Below are 18848 nucleotides of genomic sequence, written 5' to 3'. Positions count from 1 at the left end.
GCCAAAATAAAAAAAAATAAAAAAAACTGCATCCATTCAAGAAAGACATGCTGGGAATCGGCCCGCATTGATGTGCTGTATACAGTGTCTTGGTTGCATGAAACGCAACGTTTGAAGAGGATGCTCTATTGATCTGTGCTCTGATATCGTTTCTACAAGAGTTCAATTCTAATTGATGGTTCAAAAAAGAACGTGAGAGGCTTCGCTGCAAGATCAAAGGAAATGCATTGCCTTTTCATTAAAAAAAAAAACAAAACAACTTTTAAAATAGACAAAGACTCCCTTCAGTGTAATATCTAATGGCAGCCAGTCATCAGTCATTCCCAAATTTATTATCATGATAATAATAACACTGTGCAGAAAACAGACTCAATGCTGAAGCACTGAAAACTGACTCAGAAGCGATTTCGCAAAATATCAGTCAGTGGTACTGAACCAGCAGACACGCGAGGATCAGTGAGTGATGGGGCTGAAAAGTTAAGTAGATATTCCTACTCATGTGGAAAGATGTTTAACCTGTGACGGACTGGTGATCGGTCAGGTGGGACTGTCTCTCGAACTGTGGATAAAGTACTACTACTCTCTACTCTCTTGCTGAAATAAGATTTAGATGCCTAAAAAAATGTTTTTTTTTTCATCATTTGACAATGTGGCCGTGACATTTAAACCATCACGCTTTCTTTAAGAAAGGCAGTGGAGCTGGAATTTCCCCCAGTGATGAAACAATGCATGGATTAAGCTTCATAAGCGATGCAATTATAATGCAGCGGGTGTCATGACAACAACACAGAGCCCCCGCCAGCGCCTGCCTCCGATCGCCTCGCTCATATTCAGCCCCGGCGCCACGAATGCATAGAGGAGGACCACTTCAGCCTGACTGGGACAAATTACATGACCCTCTTGACATTTAAAATCATCTGGGAGGAGGATGAAGATAATCTGAAACGTCAATGCTGGAAAATGATTAACCCAAAACGGGATTTGGGACAAACCGTTCCCGATCGAGAGGATGTGTGAGAAGGAAGGACGCTGTCGCATTCTGGCTGCAGCTAAAAGAGGAAGGTGTGAACTGTACAGGCCGACGCAACAGGTGATCGCTGGGATTTTTATGGTGCATCATGACGCTATTCTAAACAAATCCAGCGATTGCTGTAAGACAAAACTGAATCTGTACAAATAATTTAATCCAGGGATTTTCAAACTAGGGGCTGCATGAGGTTCCAAAAAACTGGATCATGCTGGGAAAAGACATCCCACTGACCCACTGCAGATCAATTCAGCAAGTTATCTCCGACATGAGATGAGGGACTTTTTATAACATGGTCTTAATAATGTGGCGCGTGGCTATTCTGGAAAATAAAAAATAAATTCCTGCAGTAGTAAACTTCACATATCAGTGAGTATGTACAGTCTAATCTAATGCAAAAGCAGACGAGCATCACATTCACATCCAAACAATAGAGTGATAAATATAAACAAACGCAAACAAAATAAGTCCCTTGTGACTCTAGTGGTTCTACTTCATTTACAATGGTAAAGTATGCATACATACAATAATACATACAGCTTGCACCATGAAAAAATACAGCGTATCGAAATAAGTTTCTTTACTCTGGCGGTCTGGCCTTGAAGGACGATTCTCATGACCCAACATCATCCCTTTTCCTTATGTACAGTGACAGTGGCTGAATAGATGCTGAATACTGAATATAAAACAGCCGTTATGAGCGTGACGGAGCTGACACTCGCACACAAGTCCACAGTCTGCGGCTGCGTTTTCTTTCCATCACAAAAGCAACTGATGTCAAAATCCAGTGGTTAGAAAATAATAGATATTTTGATGTGTGATAGAATTGAACAGTGAGGTTGAATTTGAATTTGCTTTTCAATTGTATTTCTGTGTAATCGTAAGGATCCTGAACCTCGTTCAGTTTTAGACAATATCAGCAGTGAGAAATTAACTTACAAGACAGGATTACAAGACATCCAGATCAGACAGGGCAAAGCACACGAATGTTCTTCAACTTGAAATCCACACTGTATTGATAATTTGGGTGACGAAAGAAGTTGTGGACAGATAAAGCAGACAGGACCTTATACATTTGCATTACGTAATCATGATTACAATCCAAGTTTTTTTAAGCTTGGATCAATGCTAAAGACACAAAAGCCACAATGTTTCTATTCTCTTTCCATTTATATTCCGATCGTTCCTTTTATTAACCGACCTTTTCTGAGATTCTGAAATGTCACAATAAATCACTGAGGTGCTTCTTTGAATGATAAGTCATCGGCAGTGTTGGGTACAATGTTTTCATGTCGGTGAGAGCTCAACTTTGACTCCTTGTAATTAGACTCCGTGAGGAAAAACCGAGCGGCCGGCACTGCAGATGAGACTGCACGTATTATAAAGCAACACTGAGCTACGAAGGCTCTTCTCTGACCTTGGTAAAAATGCAGTCTCAATACAAAGTCAGGTTGAGGTTTTCGCCTGAATACTGAGGCTGTTCACAGCAGAATGAGATTGATTCGAGCTGTTGGAAGAGAAACGTACATCAACTACTTTTGTTATGAAACGGATCCCAGTCTCTGACCTGCAACATGACACCAGCCGTTACACTGTGTTATAATAAAATCCTCCCAAATGAAGAAATTAACATGATCATATCACACTGGCTCCTCCTGCTCTCTATGTCTCACATGGTTTTTCCACATCCTATAGCTGTGCAGACCATGTCTGTTTGTCTCATTCCAACATCACACATTGTTTTAGTTTGGAAAACAGGGTTGGATGAGCATGACAAATCAGATGCTGTCCGTCGAACCGATACAGTGGCACGACAAGAGGACAGCGGCGTGTGAGGATCACTTCTAACTCTGGACTGCTTCCAGTAACTGCAGCCGCTATTCCACTAAAACAAACAAACGAGGAGATCAGACAGCTCTCACATTTCCGGAGGGAGATGACCGACTTATGTACACGTACCGCTGGAATGTAATAGAAAGTAAACCTTCAAACTAAATCATATAGAATGAAGCGGTTCATACATTTGAAAGATGATGATTTTTTTACTTATTGTTGGAAAATGTTATTTTTATTTGCTTTGAATTGGAGTCGATACATCCTGGGAGCACCGTGTTACGCCGTGTGTCATGTGAAAGAGACGGTTCTTCACTCTAAGTGGAGCGTTGCGTCGCCTTTTTGACTGGTTGATTTGTATGTTTTTTCTGTGCGATCCATTGAAGCGTGTTGTGTTCTTTTGGTCCCGGCGGGGCTGGAGTCTGCTCTCCGTCTGATCTCTGCAGTTCTGCACGTTCCGCAGCTATTGCTTGTGTGTGTGTGTGTGTGTGTGTGTGTGTGTGTGTGTGTGTGTGTAGCTGTGTGTGTTATTCAGACTCTTTGTTGTGGCGAGGCCACAGATTCTCTGTGTCGACCTCCTGGGGGCTCAGAGCTGCATGGTGAGGGCCGGATTCGGAGCGGGACTCGGCCAGTCTGACAAAAACCACAAAGAGAAAGACAGACACAGAGAGAGAGAGAGAGAGAAGACGGAGCGTCGCTGGAGAGGTCAGACGCATCAAATATTTATACAGAAATATGAAGTCGCTTAATGAGATTAAAGAGCTGATACGAGAAGAAGAGATTGAATGTAGCAAAGGCACACAGTGGAGGCTGATTTGACTAATTGAAATGGCTGAAAGCAACATGACGGGACATTAATGGAGGACAGACTGAAAAAGAAAAAAAAAATCTTCCTGAGGATATTCAGCTGCTACCAAGAATAAATAAGTGAACAAGATGCAACTCAGTCTGATAACACAACTTAGTATACCGTTTGACATTAATGGCCTTAGATTATCAGACGCTTCAATAAAGAAGGTTCTGATGACTGTCTTTGGTTGTACATGTGTAGTTTTCTGACAAAACCTTTTCATTAAAAACAAATTTAAAAGTGGGATTGTGGTAAAACCACTAAACACTGACCTCTAAGGCTTCTTCTCTCAGCATTTTGAGAACTGCTGGAATAATATTTCATGTGATTTTAGGACCTAAATTTGCTTTCCCCCGCTCTTTCAGGACTTACGGATCGCTTGCCAGGAGAGTGCTTATGGGAGATTTTCCCTCATTCTTCCAGAGGGACATTTACGAGGTCAGACACTGATGTGTGACGAGAAGGCCCGACTCTCAGGCGATGCTTCAACTCTCTCTACGCACTGTTCTCGAGCTAAGCTGAAGACCGCATGGAGCTTGAAGGTCTGCAGTTATTGACTCTGCAGAAATTTGGCGACCTCTGCGCGCTGTGAGCCTCAGCATCCGACGACCCCGCTCGGGGAGTTTTCATGGCTGAGTTGCTGTGGTTCTTTGTTACAGTGCTGCTAACAGCTGATTGTGAGGATTTTTCGGAGCTGGATTTACTGCACAGGTGTCGTCATATCACTTTGCCACGCTGGAATTCACAGAGCTCCTGAGAGCGAGCCAAACAGTCTGCATGGTGAGCTGCTTGATTGAGAACACCTGAATTCAATGATCTGGAAAGTTTTTCCAGACAGGTTGAGCAAGAAATTATAATTATTAGGAAATTTTAATGCATAGTCACTGTGGCTCTGCCTTAAGGAAATTGAGCAGAATACATCCACAAATTTCCTGGATTAATGTTAATTAATGTTATTTTTACCCCATTTTTGTTAGAAAAAGGCAGATGGCGATGAAAGGGGTGAATCATATTTGCATGTGGTGAGCCACAAGAGGCCACGAACCGGCCTAAAAAATGTCCAGGATAAAAACTTTAAGACTGCTAAAATATAATAATATAAAGCCCAGTTTACCTTCTTTTCACTCTACTCACCCTCAGCATTGACCATTTGTTGTTCAGTTAGAATGGTAGTATAATATCAGCTAAAATCACTTCTTTCCTTTTCTTTTCGTTCGCTCTGGCCTTGCCCGTCGCACTCCGTTCTCGGCTTTTAGGCGGTATAAATAGAACGCCTTTTTCTGATCGGTTGAGAGGAGGTCATGACCCGAGTGTATATTTAATGATGGTAAGCGTTCGGGCGGCTCAGACCATTTCCAGTAGCGATCTTCAGCAGTGGAGGTGCGTTTTGTTGTTGTTCCTATATTATCGCTCGAGTGTTTTCTAAAGTTGACTTTATGGCGCTGTGGCGATCGGCGAGCACAAAGCACAGAAACAGCACGATGCTGACAAGTATCCAATATTTTATATTTCAAATGTATTAAATTGTGCTCAAAAGTTTGCATTAACTCTTGGAAATTAGATTTCTGAAACACTATTTTTCAATAATGCATGTCCAAAGGAAAAGTCAAGGAGCCTTTCCCAACCTGCTATGATAAATGATCCACTATTCAAATGGTTACACAGACTAGGTGGTGTGTGGAATGCAAAAACAGAAAGTTGATGTGCACGAATGCTTAGTAATGGCCAGCGATGGAAATCACATACCGTCGTGACATTACAGACGCGTCATCCCTTACCTGAGTCTGTCTCCTCTACCTCCATATTGCTGCATGCCGGATAGAAGACAGAACAAATTATAAAGATGTGACTCATGGGTAAAGGTTAATAAAGGCGAAAAAACACAGACTCTTCTCAAATCCTGCACTCATAGAGGACACACAGAGAGCGTGCATGTGCTACGTGCACACCATCAGCCGCCTCTGCTTTGACATGCACAATGTGAGGCAACAGTCAAAGAGGCCTCGATTACACAGAAAAAAAAGAGCCCATCAAAATTAGATGAGGTTTAATTATTTAAGTGCCTCGGTGCTTTTCCGGCAGTTACACAAGTTCAAAAATTCATTTGAGGAAAACTTGAAAAACAAATTGAATCATTCAATTAACCCATCTGAACCGGAGCGGATGTCAAAGGCGTCGGGCGCCATTTGCTCCCGTCACACTCACTTCAGCGGAGTCACTTTTATAATCGTCTAAAAATAGATTTGGTTTTTCTTACGGAGCACTAAATCCTGACCTCTGTTAATTAAAATAATCCCACTAAAAGTTGGTTAAGCTGAAACAGCCACGGCTGAAGCTGTGAAAGTGTAATGTAGCAGCTGCCAAACCCCCGGTAAAGTTAAACAGGTCTAATGGAAAAGCATCTTCACACTGATCAATATACATTAATGGCAATGTTTTAATGCAAACACTCTTTAATTGAAGCTGAAGCAACAACAGAAGCCGTTGGGAGTTGCTCTGCTGCACCTCAGGCGAGGCTGGTGAGACCAATCCATCACAAACAAGTCAACAGCTCATCCCTGTTCAACAATATCGGCTGTTAAAGCTCATCTGAGGGCTAAAATCATTTATCATTTATTTTTGGCTACTATAAAAATTTGCCTCTGCTTGTTGTATGTCGCCTTACTTTAACAATATTACATTTTTATGAGGTGATTATGATTATAATTTATGGTTTATTGAAGAGCAGTTACAATCTCATGTTTTAATGGAAAAAAAAAAAATGTAACTCTGAAAATCAATACAGCTCAAAACCCTGCTGACCTGAACATTAAAACTGCAAGAGTCAAGGTGCAGCAGAATGTGCTCCTGGAATCATGGAAAGCATTTCCCTCCCAGCATTCCCTGCATAAAATCCATGGGCCCACGGTCTGATTTAGAGTTTTCAGCGTTTCAGTTCAGATCTTATCCTCCTCTGCTGCACAGCTGACACAGATCTCGACATCCTGGCTGAGCGGAGGACGTCGGCTTTAACACTTTCAAAACCTCCCGTGCTTCCTCCAGGATGTCACGTTTGAATGTTTTTCTTGAGTTCCTCCTTCCTCTGTGAGACTGGAGGTCAGAACTTCCTCCTCCCTGCTGCGATCGGCCTTCCTTTCCTGATCTCACCCACAAACAAACAGCCGTTTTCCAGACGCGTCCTCGTGTACTCTCCGCCTCTGCTTTGCATGGCGCTCTTTAAGTCTTTAAGCAGAAACAGGTCTGTCACCTGCAGGCGACCACGCTTAATGAGCTTCTCTGTTTTTAATGCGTGGGGAACTTCTCCCTTCAAAGGATATGACGACAGCCACACTGTCACGTACAAGATCAGATATGAAGAAATGAAAAGCCGAGCACGAATACCCTGGAATAGTTTGCCTACGTCCTGAATCAATTCCTATCTAGGGGCATTATTTGGAGTTGTAGAAATATGAGAGGCAGTGTTTTTTTTTTATGGGTTTGACCATTAAAATTAGGATATTGTTATAAATAAGTGGTTTCCAATTTGAATTTAGAAAAATCTGGTGCTCAAAGGGATTTCATTCCCACAAAACAAGAAGTCATGTTAAAAATGTTTGAATAAAAGTGTTTTTTCAGAACAGAATTTATTATGAATGCAATGGAGATCAGTTAAAGGTTCAGTTCCACTTGGTGTAAAGTATAAGGTTATTAAAACAGAGGCCAGTGTGAGTGATTGCGCCTTCAGTGCCTGTCGAGTTGTACACTCTACATTTTGATACCTCCAACCCCTTAAAATGTCTGCTCCCGCAGCGTGTCACTCTCTTCACAGCTGAAACTTGCGTGATGAAACGCTTTCACATCGCGGCGCTCACTTCCTGCGCACGCCCGCTGTGTGTGACAGCTCTGGGAGGAGAGTGGCATTCACAACAGCAATAAAAGGAGCGGCACTCGTTTGTGTTGTGCACGGCGCTTCAGTGGCAGCACGCCGGCCTCGCAGGAATTCAAGAAAGTCGGTGTTTACACGCCGTTTTCTGGGCGGTGGGTATTCACCGCAAGCAGAAAGGGAGTCGGTGCAGGGTGGTGCGTGTGGCGCAGGCACGATCTCCACGCAGAGGAAAATAGACTCGATAAATAAACTGAGTGGTCTGCATTCAGTCCTCAACAAACAATCACAATGTTTTCAAACGACAAGACAGCCACTTCAAATATATGATATATATTACAATAAATCCAACCTGTATATAAAAAGCATATTTTAATTATTAAGGACTTCCTGCTATTATTATAACAGCATCTTTTTACTATTTTTTTTTTTTTGTCCTTTGAAGTTTGGCTCACATTTCCATTCAGACATGAAAACTAGGTTATTTGAATCCACAATGTGAAACTAGTGCGGCACAAAGTAAAGCAAGTCAATTAACAACGACTTAAAATAGCAATTCCTTTTCATTAATTAGGGCCGGCATCTGTTTGACTGCTAAACCGAACCGTTTCTATTCTGGTCTCAGAGCTCATTTGTTCCACGAGGTTGCGGGGAAGTCCTCCAGGCCAGCTTAAATACTGAGCATGCTGTGAAAATCAACAGGAGCCGTGCCAATTTGTGTTTGTGCGCTAACAGCGAAGGCTTTACATATTTAGAGACAGTTGTTTTCATGTGAATCCGTTTTACTGAATATCAGGAAACCTCCATAAACAAGGCTCTTTTTATTATCCTTCTTCTTCCAACCTGTGAAAATGAGATTTATTCAATGTTTCTCTTCCTGTCTGCTTCTTTGTGAAGCCATCTTAATTGTTCCTTGTTGTAAAGACTGACAGTAGAGCATCCAACTCACTGCAGCTGTGAGAAAATGTATCCAGAAGGGAATATTTGTCTGCTTCAGAATTACAAATTCAGTAGCTTTTATAGCGCTGGAAATCATAATAATGTTCTAAACCATGTCATTTTCATGAGGAACATGCATTTGTGGGATGAGCCACCAAGCAGTTTTTCTTTGTTTCAGCTTCTAAGGTGCTTAAAATCAAGTCTCATAATAAAAGTCAAAGCAAAAGGAAAATTACTTCCTTTTTCTGTCTGCTCTTTATTCATTAGCTTAATAGAAGTTTTTTTCTTTCTCCCATAAAACTACTTTTGTTTTTATAAGTCAGACAATATTTGCTCAGTGTTTAGCAGGCTTGCATTCGGGAGGCGAAGGTTACCTTGAGAAAGCGTCGTCGAGCCCATCCTCCACATCCTGTGGTGACACACAAAAAATAAATCAATACGGAACATTAAGTGCTACAAATGATAGCTGCTTCTGCGCCGCGAAGCCTCTGCACACCTCCACCGAGTCAGCTGTTCTGTACAAATGAGATATAAATTAATTTACCGGCCACCCGTCAAACCCCACTGTAAATAATATCTTCTTGTTTCAATGGCTTTAGCTCAATATTGATATTAACAGATCATATCTAATAAATAACGCAGTGTTCCAGCTGAAGTGGAAAAAAGGAAAGGTTATCACATCCAACAATCTTTTGGTATGGAAAATTTTAATTAACTGACTGATAAGCTTTAATTTCGCATGATTAGAGGGAAATGTGGTGAGGGGAAAATGTCAAAACGATGAAGATAGAGATATGACTGCATGAACTTATAAGATATTCAAATGGGTGTGCTGACACCTAGTGGCCAACGTCCGCTACTGAACATTAGGACGTGACAGATGTGTAAAAATTAGCTCATAATAAATAGAATTGTTAGTAAAAGCAGCATAGAGGATGTCAGTGTTTGCCCTGCATTGCTTTGCAGAGAATGAAAGGTGACATTGTGTGATTGGATGAGGCTGAAGCTCGACCGCATATTTTAGTGCATCTGAAAATATCTGCAGGGTAAAAATGCATGAAAATCTGTTCAGCATCACAGACGGGTGCTGATTACTGCGCATTTATATGCAAGATGGAGCAAACAGTCCTAACTTTGGTTCCGCAGCAACTTTCTCGCAGTGAAGTAAATACATCTCAGAGTTGATTGAAAACGCTGTCGCAGCAATTAAGAGTGTAAAGTTAGCTGTGCAGCCTACCCATGAGTCGTGTTTGATTGGCCGCCGTCGGGTGGGGTTACTGCGGGGTGAGGGCGAACTGAGCGAGGCTGAGAAGAAGGGCCTCTGCAGCTTCTCCATGCCGAGGGGCTGATGAGCCGCTGGATCTGTGGGAGACCAGCGTGGCGACAGGAGGATTTCAAACGTCAGGTAAAAGTAAAAAGGCTCTCATAGGAAATATTTTAAAAGTTATTGCTTAGACAGCTATTTCCACACCAACAACAAGCTTCAAGCATTTGTGATTTTGTTTATTTTATTATGGCCTGAAGAAAACAAAACCAGTCAAATATCTGAATCTATGAATTATTTTGCAATGTTTTCATTTATAAAAAATGTGTTGAAATTAAGAAGAAATAAACCAAAAATTGGGCATGTTCTTTTGAAAAGAATAAAAAATAACTGGATCACATAAAATAAGACCTGTGGACCAAAACTGGCCTACAAGACACTCCAATCGGACCCACCAAACCACCAAAATATCAACGAAAACAGATTTTTTTTCTCTTTTTTTACATATCTCTTAATAGCAGCAACACAACACAACACAACAGTGAGGCCTGAGCCGAGACTCCTTTTTAAAAGATACAGTAGTAGTGAAAAGGGGAGTTGATTTGTGAGTGAGCAACAGAAAAGCAACAAACACAAGAAAGAGGAAGAGAGATGTGAGGAAAGCAGTCTGAATACAGAAGAGGGCACGGCTTGTTTTTTCCTGCCTCGCTGTGTGTTAGTTACTCCGACTGTCCTCGAGGTTTCCACCTCAGCCCCCCTCCACGTCCTTGGGTCACTGAGAGTGGAGCAACTTTTAATTGAAAGAATCTGGAAAGCTACCTAAAACTACCGACCCAGCGGGTCGATAGTTCGGAGCCATTTTGCCGCTCCTCTCCTCCCTCTGAGGAGGGGAAAACATTTGACCTATAAATGTCACAGCCATCGGAAAGTCCTTAAAATCCGCTGCTCCCTGGAATGACTAATGAAGAGGACATAATTAGATGATTTGTCCTCAGCTTGGGGCCGACGTCAGTTACTTTTTTTGGGGGAACTCTGAAAGTCTGAAGGTAGTGGACACGTAACAAGAAGAAAGGTCATTGAAGGTCATAATCTGACCAAATATAGTGACATTTACTTAATACTGATGAGATGCTGTGAAATGTGAGTCAAAAATAAACTGAACCTCAAGCCAGAATGTGCGTATACACTCTTCTGAGGATACAAATACCGCAAATCTCCACTTAATTACTGCCTTAGTTTAGCAATTGTAACATATTCTAGCTGTTTTTCCACTGTAATACTTTAAGTATTTGGAATTTTGTCAGCAAGAAGCAGATTTTATCCTCAGCATGCCAATCGGATGCTTTAATCCTGAGAGGATTAAAACATTATTCAAACATGTGCATCAAGAAAAGACAGTATTAAATGATAAAGTTTATCAAGTGCTGCCAGGATAAGAAAGGAAAAAAGATAAAAAGCAAACAAAAGACATGTTTTCTTTTTAACAGACTAGTTTAGCATTTCAGAAAACACCCTCGTCAGCGTTCTTACACGGTGTTACATGAGAGCCTTGCTCCAGCCGTCACATCACAACAGGGAACGCTGCAGTGAGGTACCGAGCAGAATTCTGGGGGAAGTTTTCTGAGCTCAGCTTAAAATGTGGGGACGGGCGGAAACTGCTGACTGCGCCGTGGGCAGATTTCTACCTCCTGAATCCAAGCAACAAAATGTACATATTTTAAGAAACAAACACGGGGGTTAAGTGTCATATTTGTTCATGTCAGGCTCTCTAACCATCTATCAAATCCCATGATGCACCCTGAATACTGCAGAGATCTATGCAGGCGCGTCTGGGTGTCACATTTATGATCTCCCTGGGGATGAAGAGGTTTTCTTTTTCCTTTCTGTAGCTTCCTAAAACAGCCCAGAGACTGTAAAGCATGTAAAACTCATAAGGGGGACCTGAAATTTCCTGTGAATGAAAGCATTAGTGATTGAGCTAAAAGTCATTTCATTATTTTCACTTTGCTTCTGTGTCACATTTAACAAGAAAAATAAGAATAAATACCCATCTAAATGAAGATTAGCTTTATTTTTTAGTCTGTTTTCCGGCTGTGGCATCATCTTAAAACTTTATAGGATAGTATTTCTTTACAGTGGTTGTGTTCAGTGTTTTTTTTTTTCCTGCAGTAATCTCCTGGTGTGTTCGGTTCAGCAGTGCAACGCTTCACTAATGAAATCCTCCCTGTTGTTGTTTGCCTGTGAGCCCGGTCGGGTATGCACAGACGCACAACTGAATGAATTTACCTGCTGGTGCACACGGAGTGTCTGGTGTCTCCGTCTGTCTGTTGCTGGCTGCGCAGGAACAGCAGGTCCTGGCCTTCTTGCTTTTGTCTGCAAATAAAAATTGTGTGGTTGATGTTTATAATTTGAAAAAAAAAAAGCATATATGTGGAGGTTTGGTGTGAAAATCACAAATCAATACAAAATTTTATAGATATAATTACACATTAAAAAACATTTCTCAATAGTGATAGCAAAAGTGTCTTGGTGTCGTCTTGCCTTACCTTCCTGAGCGATCTCCCAGAGATCGAGGGCTACTTTAAAGGCCTGGGCAACGGTTAGTGTCACCGCCTGAGCCTGGAGGGGGGTTCAAATACAGGAGGACAGCAAAGTCATGAAAAATAAACCCAGAAATAGTTCATTTAAACTGTGTTTTCCCATTTTTAGATGTCAACAAAAGAGTTTTCATTGCAGAGTTTATAGAAGTTATTTGAATCACGTCAGGTGTCATTCACCTTGCTGCCACAAGATGGAGCCAAACAACGTCTACAATCACGAGTGCAGCTTCTCTCAATCATCCAGATAAAGTCAAACAACATGCATTTAACAGATCTATGTGAATGCTCACTTTTCGAGATACTTCATACAGCAAAGTCAGAACTGTTGCACACTTACAATTTTCTTCTTTTGGCAGAGAAAGGCGTGACACTCCAGGGTCTCGTTGAACTGACTCTGAGATACGTATGCAAAGACCTTATCCTGAGTTTTATCTGCAGTGCAGTACGAGATTCTGAAAGAGAAATGGCAAAGACACACATATTTTCCATTTAAAATGAGTTATGAAATTTACAATGATAAACTGGCAACTGCAGCACACAGAAGCCAGCTTGTTTCATTGGTGCTGAGTGATTGAGATCATTATTTTGAAAGAAAATTGTGTGAAGCAGTGAAGTCAGAGAAATGTATATGTAAATTTAAAAAAGGTGCATCGATCATGAATCAACGTGCTTTACATGGGGTAGGAAGACAAATACATAATCAAAATTACACCAGTGTGTTGTAAAAACACTAAAAATTCCAATGCAATTATTCCAAGACGTAAATTAAACTGATTACCAATGTATCTGAATTTAAGATGTAATTAAAAGAGACAACATGATGCTTTCTGATTAACCTATATTAACATAAATGTGACAGTACAGCATCAATCGTATCTATATGGCCATACGTTCATCATGTCATGACCTTTTGAACCAAACTCCTCTTAATATAACTGTGGAAGCGAAACATTCAGATTAAAATATTCATAATAAAAAACTCCCCCCAACCTCAAGGAAAACACATTTTTTAATGAAGTGAAGAAAGACACATGAAAACTCATCCAGCCGATGTTCATTAGGACTGGTAGCGAGGTAATCTACTCTGCATATGTATTACCTTTGCTTTCAGGCTGATTTTTATGCATATGCATCAGGTCGCCAATCACGGCACGATGAGAGCAGTGGCTATGAATAATATGTTGATTAACTCCCACAAGCTGGCGATGGTGAAGCATAAGAGATGCTTGAAACTGGAGGTGCTTTATATTTTGGATAAAAACATGTTTTATGCAAAGCGCAATTGTTGAGTAAAACACCGCTTTCTGAATCGACGGTTTTCCAAACAGCCCGGTTGAGTGATGTTATGATTCTGCAAAGGAGATAAACGGCATAAAAAGACAGGAAGTTATGGGCTTTACCAAGTATTCACTGCATCCAAGAATTAAATTGTTACTGAACGAAATAGTAAAGGCAGTTAAGCACATGTGACAGCAGGAAATCAGTTGTAGGAAAACCGTTTTCTTCCTCGACTGTGACAACTTTGTATCAGCCAAAGGTGAGCTTTGTTGGAATATCGGAATTCCTTCCTGTCAGTGCAAAATTGAAAGTGCGAGACTATAAATTGATCTCCCCTGCGACTATATTGGACTTGGGACCTCATTTCCAGCGGCCGCCCTCCCTCCCTCCTGGATCTAATATCTGGTTTTCAAGAAATCCAATTGTCTGCAAATCCAGTCACAGCCAGCTCGCTGATTTTCCAACGGTTATCTGTAAAACCAATCCAGACAAAGACCACCGAGCCGCTCCGTTCCTCCACAACAGCTTGTTCGGGTTCAGCGAGGCGACGGACACAAAGCCGATAGATTTGCTTTGTCAGATTTCATGCAGGCTATTAGAAGCCATATCGATCCTGTGTGTCCGTCCGCGGCTGCTGCCTGGATCATCGGGCTCCGTCCTGTTTGTTGCTTTAAATAGAAATGGAAATGAGCCACGGAGAGCGATGCACTTGACCTTTGTCGCCGTCATTAAAATCGCATTCTTTAATGGGAGGGGCAAGAACAGGTGCTTCCTCTTTAATTTTGGCTGTGGATAAAGTCCAGATTCATGAGATTGTCGTTTCTTTCTCAACAGGACGTCATTATCGTCACCATTCCAGAGCATTCAGCTCACACTGTGTAATCAGACATCATTACAGTGTATTTATGAACTGTATGTAAAGGGGGGGGGGGATCTGTCGAAGGCTGACACTAATTTGCTGCCCCGCTTCAAAGGGAGGGCACCAAAATGGAGTAATTTACTGGATCAAATAACGAGCATGAAATCATCAGCTCTCTCGTAACCCGCTCGGATTGTTTGCTGGCTTTGCACCAACGATGCATGACCCACATAGAAATGCCCAGGACACCCAGCTCTGCGTTTCACCCCCCTCTCCACCATGCTCTAACTTACATTTGGGCTATAATTGCATAAAAGGGAAAAAAGTTGAAAGGCATGGCCTATTTAGGATTAGAAAACATGCAGAATGTAAGGACAGTACCAACACTCCTCAGAGTAAATGCAATCTTTTCTTTCAGCTGAGTCCCTAAGACTTGCACAACTTCAAATTAACTCATATCTGTGGATTTGACAGTTTAGGTCCTCACATATTTCACTCCTTCCTCACTCTGGATGTGAATGTTTTCAGGGATAGCGGTGTATTCACATCAGCGCTCCTGCAGCGCCGAGTTGAAAAACATTCACCCGAAGATTTGGCTTCTGACTTTCAAGGTCATCCACAACTTGCCGGCCGAGCTGCAGCCCTCACATCTTCTTCAAATACACGCATCAACATGCACCATCGTCCACCTCGCTGTGCTGCCAGCCCAACCGTCCACCGCAGGAGCGAAACCTCATTTTCACCCAAACAAATGCTGTTTGGACTCACGTATGCATTTATTTATGTTATTATGTATGTATTTATTCATCTGATCTAACTGCTTCTTTTATCAGCAGTGACACGTGATCTAAATTGCCACTAATGTTGCACACAATTCTGCTCCTAAACTACACAATAAGACTGAAAACAGCATCACGTGTGAACATGCAGCTCGGCTCCAGTGACTCTTGCTTGTCGCTGATCAAATTGTGATACTTTGCCAGCGTTATTTGGCCAAATGAGGCTGTGCAGAGAGGGCTGATGCTTCTGCTTCAGCATGAATGGTGCAAGACATGCAAAAAAAAAAAAAAAAAAGTATTGTTCTCCTCTGCACTGTAAAACGCGGCCCGTAAATTATGATGATGTTTCAAAATATGCTGCGTGCAAGCAGTTTCACTGTCCTGTTGAAGTGTCTGATGCATTTTCAGCAACAAAAAAAGATTTCTGTGAAAAACCAATCATCAATAAACATTTCAGAGGATCGTTGAATCTGAGATGATTTTTACTGCAATCACATGCCAATCTGTGTGGCAATAGTAAACCTTTTATAGCAGCAAAAAGGACTAATAGTCAACAAATAATCTTCACGACTCCTTTTCATGACAGCCCAACAGCTGTTACTAATTAAGTCTTTACTTTGTGTGTTGATGACCTTTTTTTAAAGAACTCATACAACAGGTTTATAAATGCCATCCAACAAGAAAATCTGTTCATTTTCCATCATGCGAGCTTTCCAAGAACATTATGCTTTGAGCGAAATGAGAAAATAGGTCAGTACATACATGTCTGACGAGCATGTGCCCCCAAAACACTGCGGGAGCATCCATATTAACTGGACTGTAACGTCACCAGCAGGACGACCGACGCTGACATTCTATAAACTATAAATCTGTGGTTGAGCATAAGTTATTTTGGAATGATGTTGTATTATATACAGTCGCTATATCGAAACTACACAATGTATATATTTCATAGTATCTTCATTTATGTAGATACAATTTAAGATTTTGGTGGAAAAAAATGCAATGCATCCTATAACTTTCCTCATAATAGCAATAATAATGATAAATGCTCACTATAGAACACTATATATAATATTTTTACAGCTTATTAAAAAAAATCCTCCAAACATTATGCAATGATTACTCATTTACTGTCACCTGCGCTTCAAACAATGCATCATTTTCACACTGTAGGCTTTCAGCCTAAAACAACAACAGGGAGAGAAATAATTGACAGCATGACAGGAGTTTTCACTGAGCTTGAACAACAGGAGGCGAGCTGTCAGTCGGCATCATATCTCCAAAGAGGCTCTCAGGACCACCAGCCTTTGATCTGCTCGCCGCGCGCTGCACCGCCATTTGTGAGGCGAGGAGGGAATATCATTGGAAATATTTAAATATTTACAGTACAAAGCTTCAATAGACCTTCATACATCAAAGCCTCATATTCTCTTTTTTTATATACTGAATAAAAAGGTGTGATGTTGAACAGAAAAATGAAACACTTTGGTTCAACTTTCCGCTCGCTGATGAAAAAACAATCGGAAAAACAAACATGTATTGTAAAATGAATGGGTGAGCTCTCTGTTCTGCATTTTCACAAATGTTTATGAGCTCAGTCGTGTCCTGCGTTATTCTAAGTTCCTTCCTGCAGACGCATCTGACAAATCTAAAGGCCGGTCAGAACAACGGGCATCACTTCCAGGTGAGGCATCAATCAATGCTTCATCTGTCGTTTTCTGACCTGCGTTTCACCGATTGATATGCTGCTTGGCCACCGAGAGCTCTTGTCAGAATATGAATCAGTAACACTCGCCCAGATGGAGGCAGAACGCCCTCGTAGCGTTCTGCTCACAGAGAGGATCGCTGTCTGCATGCTTTAAATAAAGGCTGATTTTTAAAAAAGGGTAAACAACAGAAAGGACATTATTAGTATTCCACATCTGGATTCAGACCAGGTTTGGACAGCCCTGAGAGCTCGAACGCCTCTCCAAAACGTCAATGCTGCACAGCAAACCAGACACTTGTCTACCGATCCAGTAAGTGGCTGCATTCATCAAACTCCCACATCACACACACATTCACACATACTGTTATGATAGATCGGATTCAGACACGATCAGACCACTGAACACACTCTGTTTCTCTGCCACTGTTCTCCAGACCTTTGAGATCACAATATATGATTCAAACTCCACTAGTTCAAAAAGCATTTCTTTGGAAGAAGAAGTAGTTCCAGTCTTTTAAACAAGCCCATTGTTATGTTGCTGGTACAGACTGACGCCATGTTGGGAAATGAATCTGTAACCAAGGTGAAATGTTTACATGCAGACTCATGCATGCATGCAGAGTTACTATTGCTCAGTAAGATCTGCAGTTCAATTCAATTTTTGTGCAGACAAAATTTAACTCAGGGGTGTCCAACATAAGGCCCGTCAGCCAAAACAGGCCTGTAAGAGGCTCCAATCTGGTCCATAAAAAACACATTGTAAAGGTTTTATCTAAATAATTGACTTTTTAACACATTTCTTAAGAGTAGCAGACATAAAACACTGAGACGTGAGCTGAGATACCGGTGATACTTTCATGAAAGATTGCTTGCATTAGCGTCAAAACCACGCTGTCAGGGTGAGTTTGGATTAACATGCATAATGCAACAGCTATAGGAGATATTTTTTTTGGTATTTCTCTGTATTTTGCATCAGAGGCTTTCATTAAAACTGGTTTTATGCTGATATTCGAGTCATTTTCAGTAGTAATTGTTTGCTTTTGTGAAAATATGGACATTTTTATCACGTATGGTCTGTTTCAGAACCAAGAACATTTTTAAAGTTTAAATTTAAAGGTTAATATAGCACTTTTTTATTAGACTGCCCCACTCAAGATGACCCATTTGGAACATCTCTCGACTTCCTCAGCTGTGGGAAGCAAATAGGAAAGGTTTTCCTCAACATTCAATCATTGCAGTTTGTTTTCTATGTCAGAATTGCATAAATGTAAACAGAAACTGAATATAGTGGAGAAACATCAGCTCCCCCGTGTGTTATAGACCTTGTCCTTATTCTGCAAGCAAGATAGAACAATACATCAGAGAGAATGCCTTTAATGTCATTAGCCAAGTAGAACTTATTCTTCTATCCTTGTTCCTTCTGTTTACGTTCAATATGCAGATATTTCCATACACACTGCACACACACACACACACACACACACATACACACGTTATGCTCAATAAACACAGCTCTGATTTGATCCACTCTTCTGCTTCTTTCACCCTCCACTTGCTTTCTTGGCCAACAAATGGATTATGTGCAAGAAATAAGATAAAAGGGGAGGAGGCAGAGGAGAAGGAGGAGAGTGGGGGTGGGGTCTCGTAAGGATGGATAAATGCATCCTCAGTCAACCCCGGCGCCGTATGTGGCCTTTTACTCTCTCCGATGCCATTGTGCCAAAGTATTCTCAAAGACCAGAAGCAAAGTGAGCAATTAGCTGTCACTGTTCCTGCAGTCAGAGCTCCGTTTAAGATAATATGGACAGAAAATAGATTTATGACCAGACAGCATAAAGGAAAGGGG

General features: G+C 41.2%; 1 protein-coding gene across 1 annotated transcript in view; it reads right to left on the bottom strand.

Annotated features, from left to right (window-relative positions):
- Window positions 1-3305: 3305 nt before the first annotated feature.
- Window positions 3306-18848, bottom strand: part of LOC115402229 (low density lipoprotein receptor adapter protein 1) — a 39723-nt gene continuing 24180 nt past the window's right edge. The window contains exons 4-11 of the mRNA XM_030110740.1: window positions 12713-12827; window positions 12322-12394; window positions 12062-12148; window positions 9749-9867; window positions 8886-8920; window positions 5489-5517; window positions 3389-3493; window positions 3306-3340 (exon numbers count right to left, since the gene is read on the bottom strand). Of these exons, the coding sequence (XP_029966600.1) occupies window positions 3447-3493; window positions 5489-5517; window positions 8886-8920; window positions 9749-9867; window positions 12062-12148; window positions 12322-12394; window positions 12713-12827 (505 nt within the window). The 3' untranslated portion in view covers window positions 3306-3340; window positions 3389-3446. The remainder of the gene's footprint in view (window positions 3341-3388; window positions 3494-5488; window positions 5518-8885; window positions 8921-9748; window positions 9868-12061; window positions 12149-12321; window positions 12395-12712; window positions 12828-18848) is intronic.

This window comes from Salarias fasciatus, chromosome 15, assembly GCF_902148845.1.
Source record: "Salarias fasciatus chromosome 15, fSalaFa1.1, whole genome shotgun sequence".
In the NCBI taxonomy this organism is placed as follows: Eukaryota; Metazoa; Chordata; class Actinopteri; order Blenniiformes; family Blenniidae; genus Salarias; species Salarias fasciatus.
This window is presented reverse-complemented; position numbering and strand designations above follow the sequence as displayed.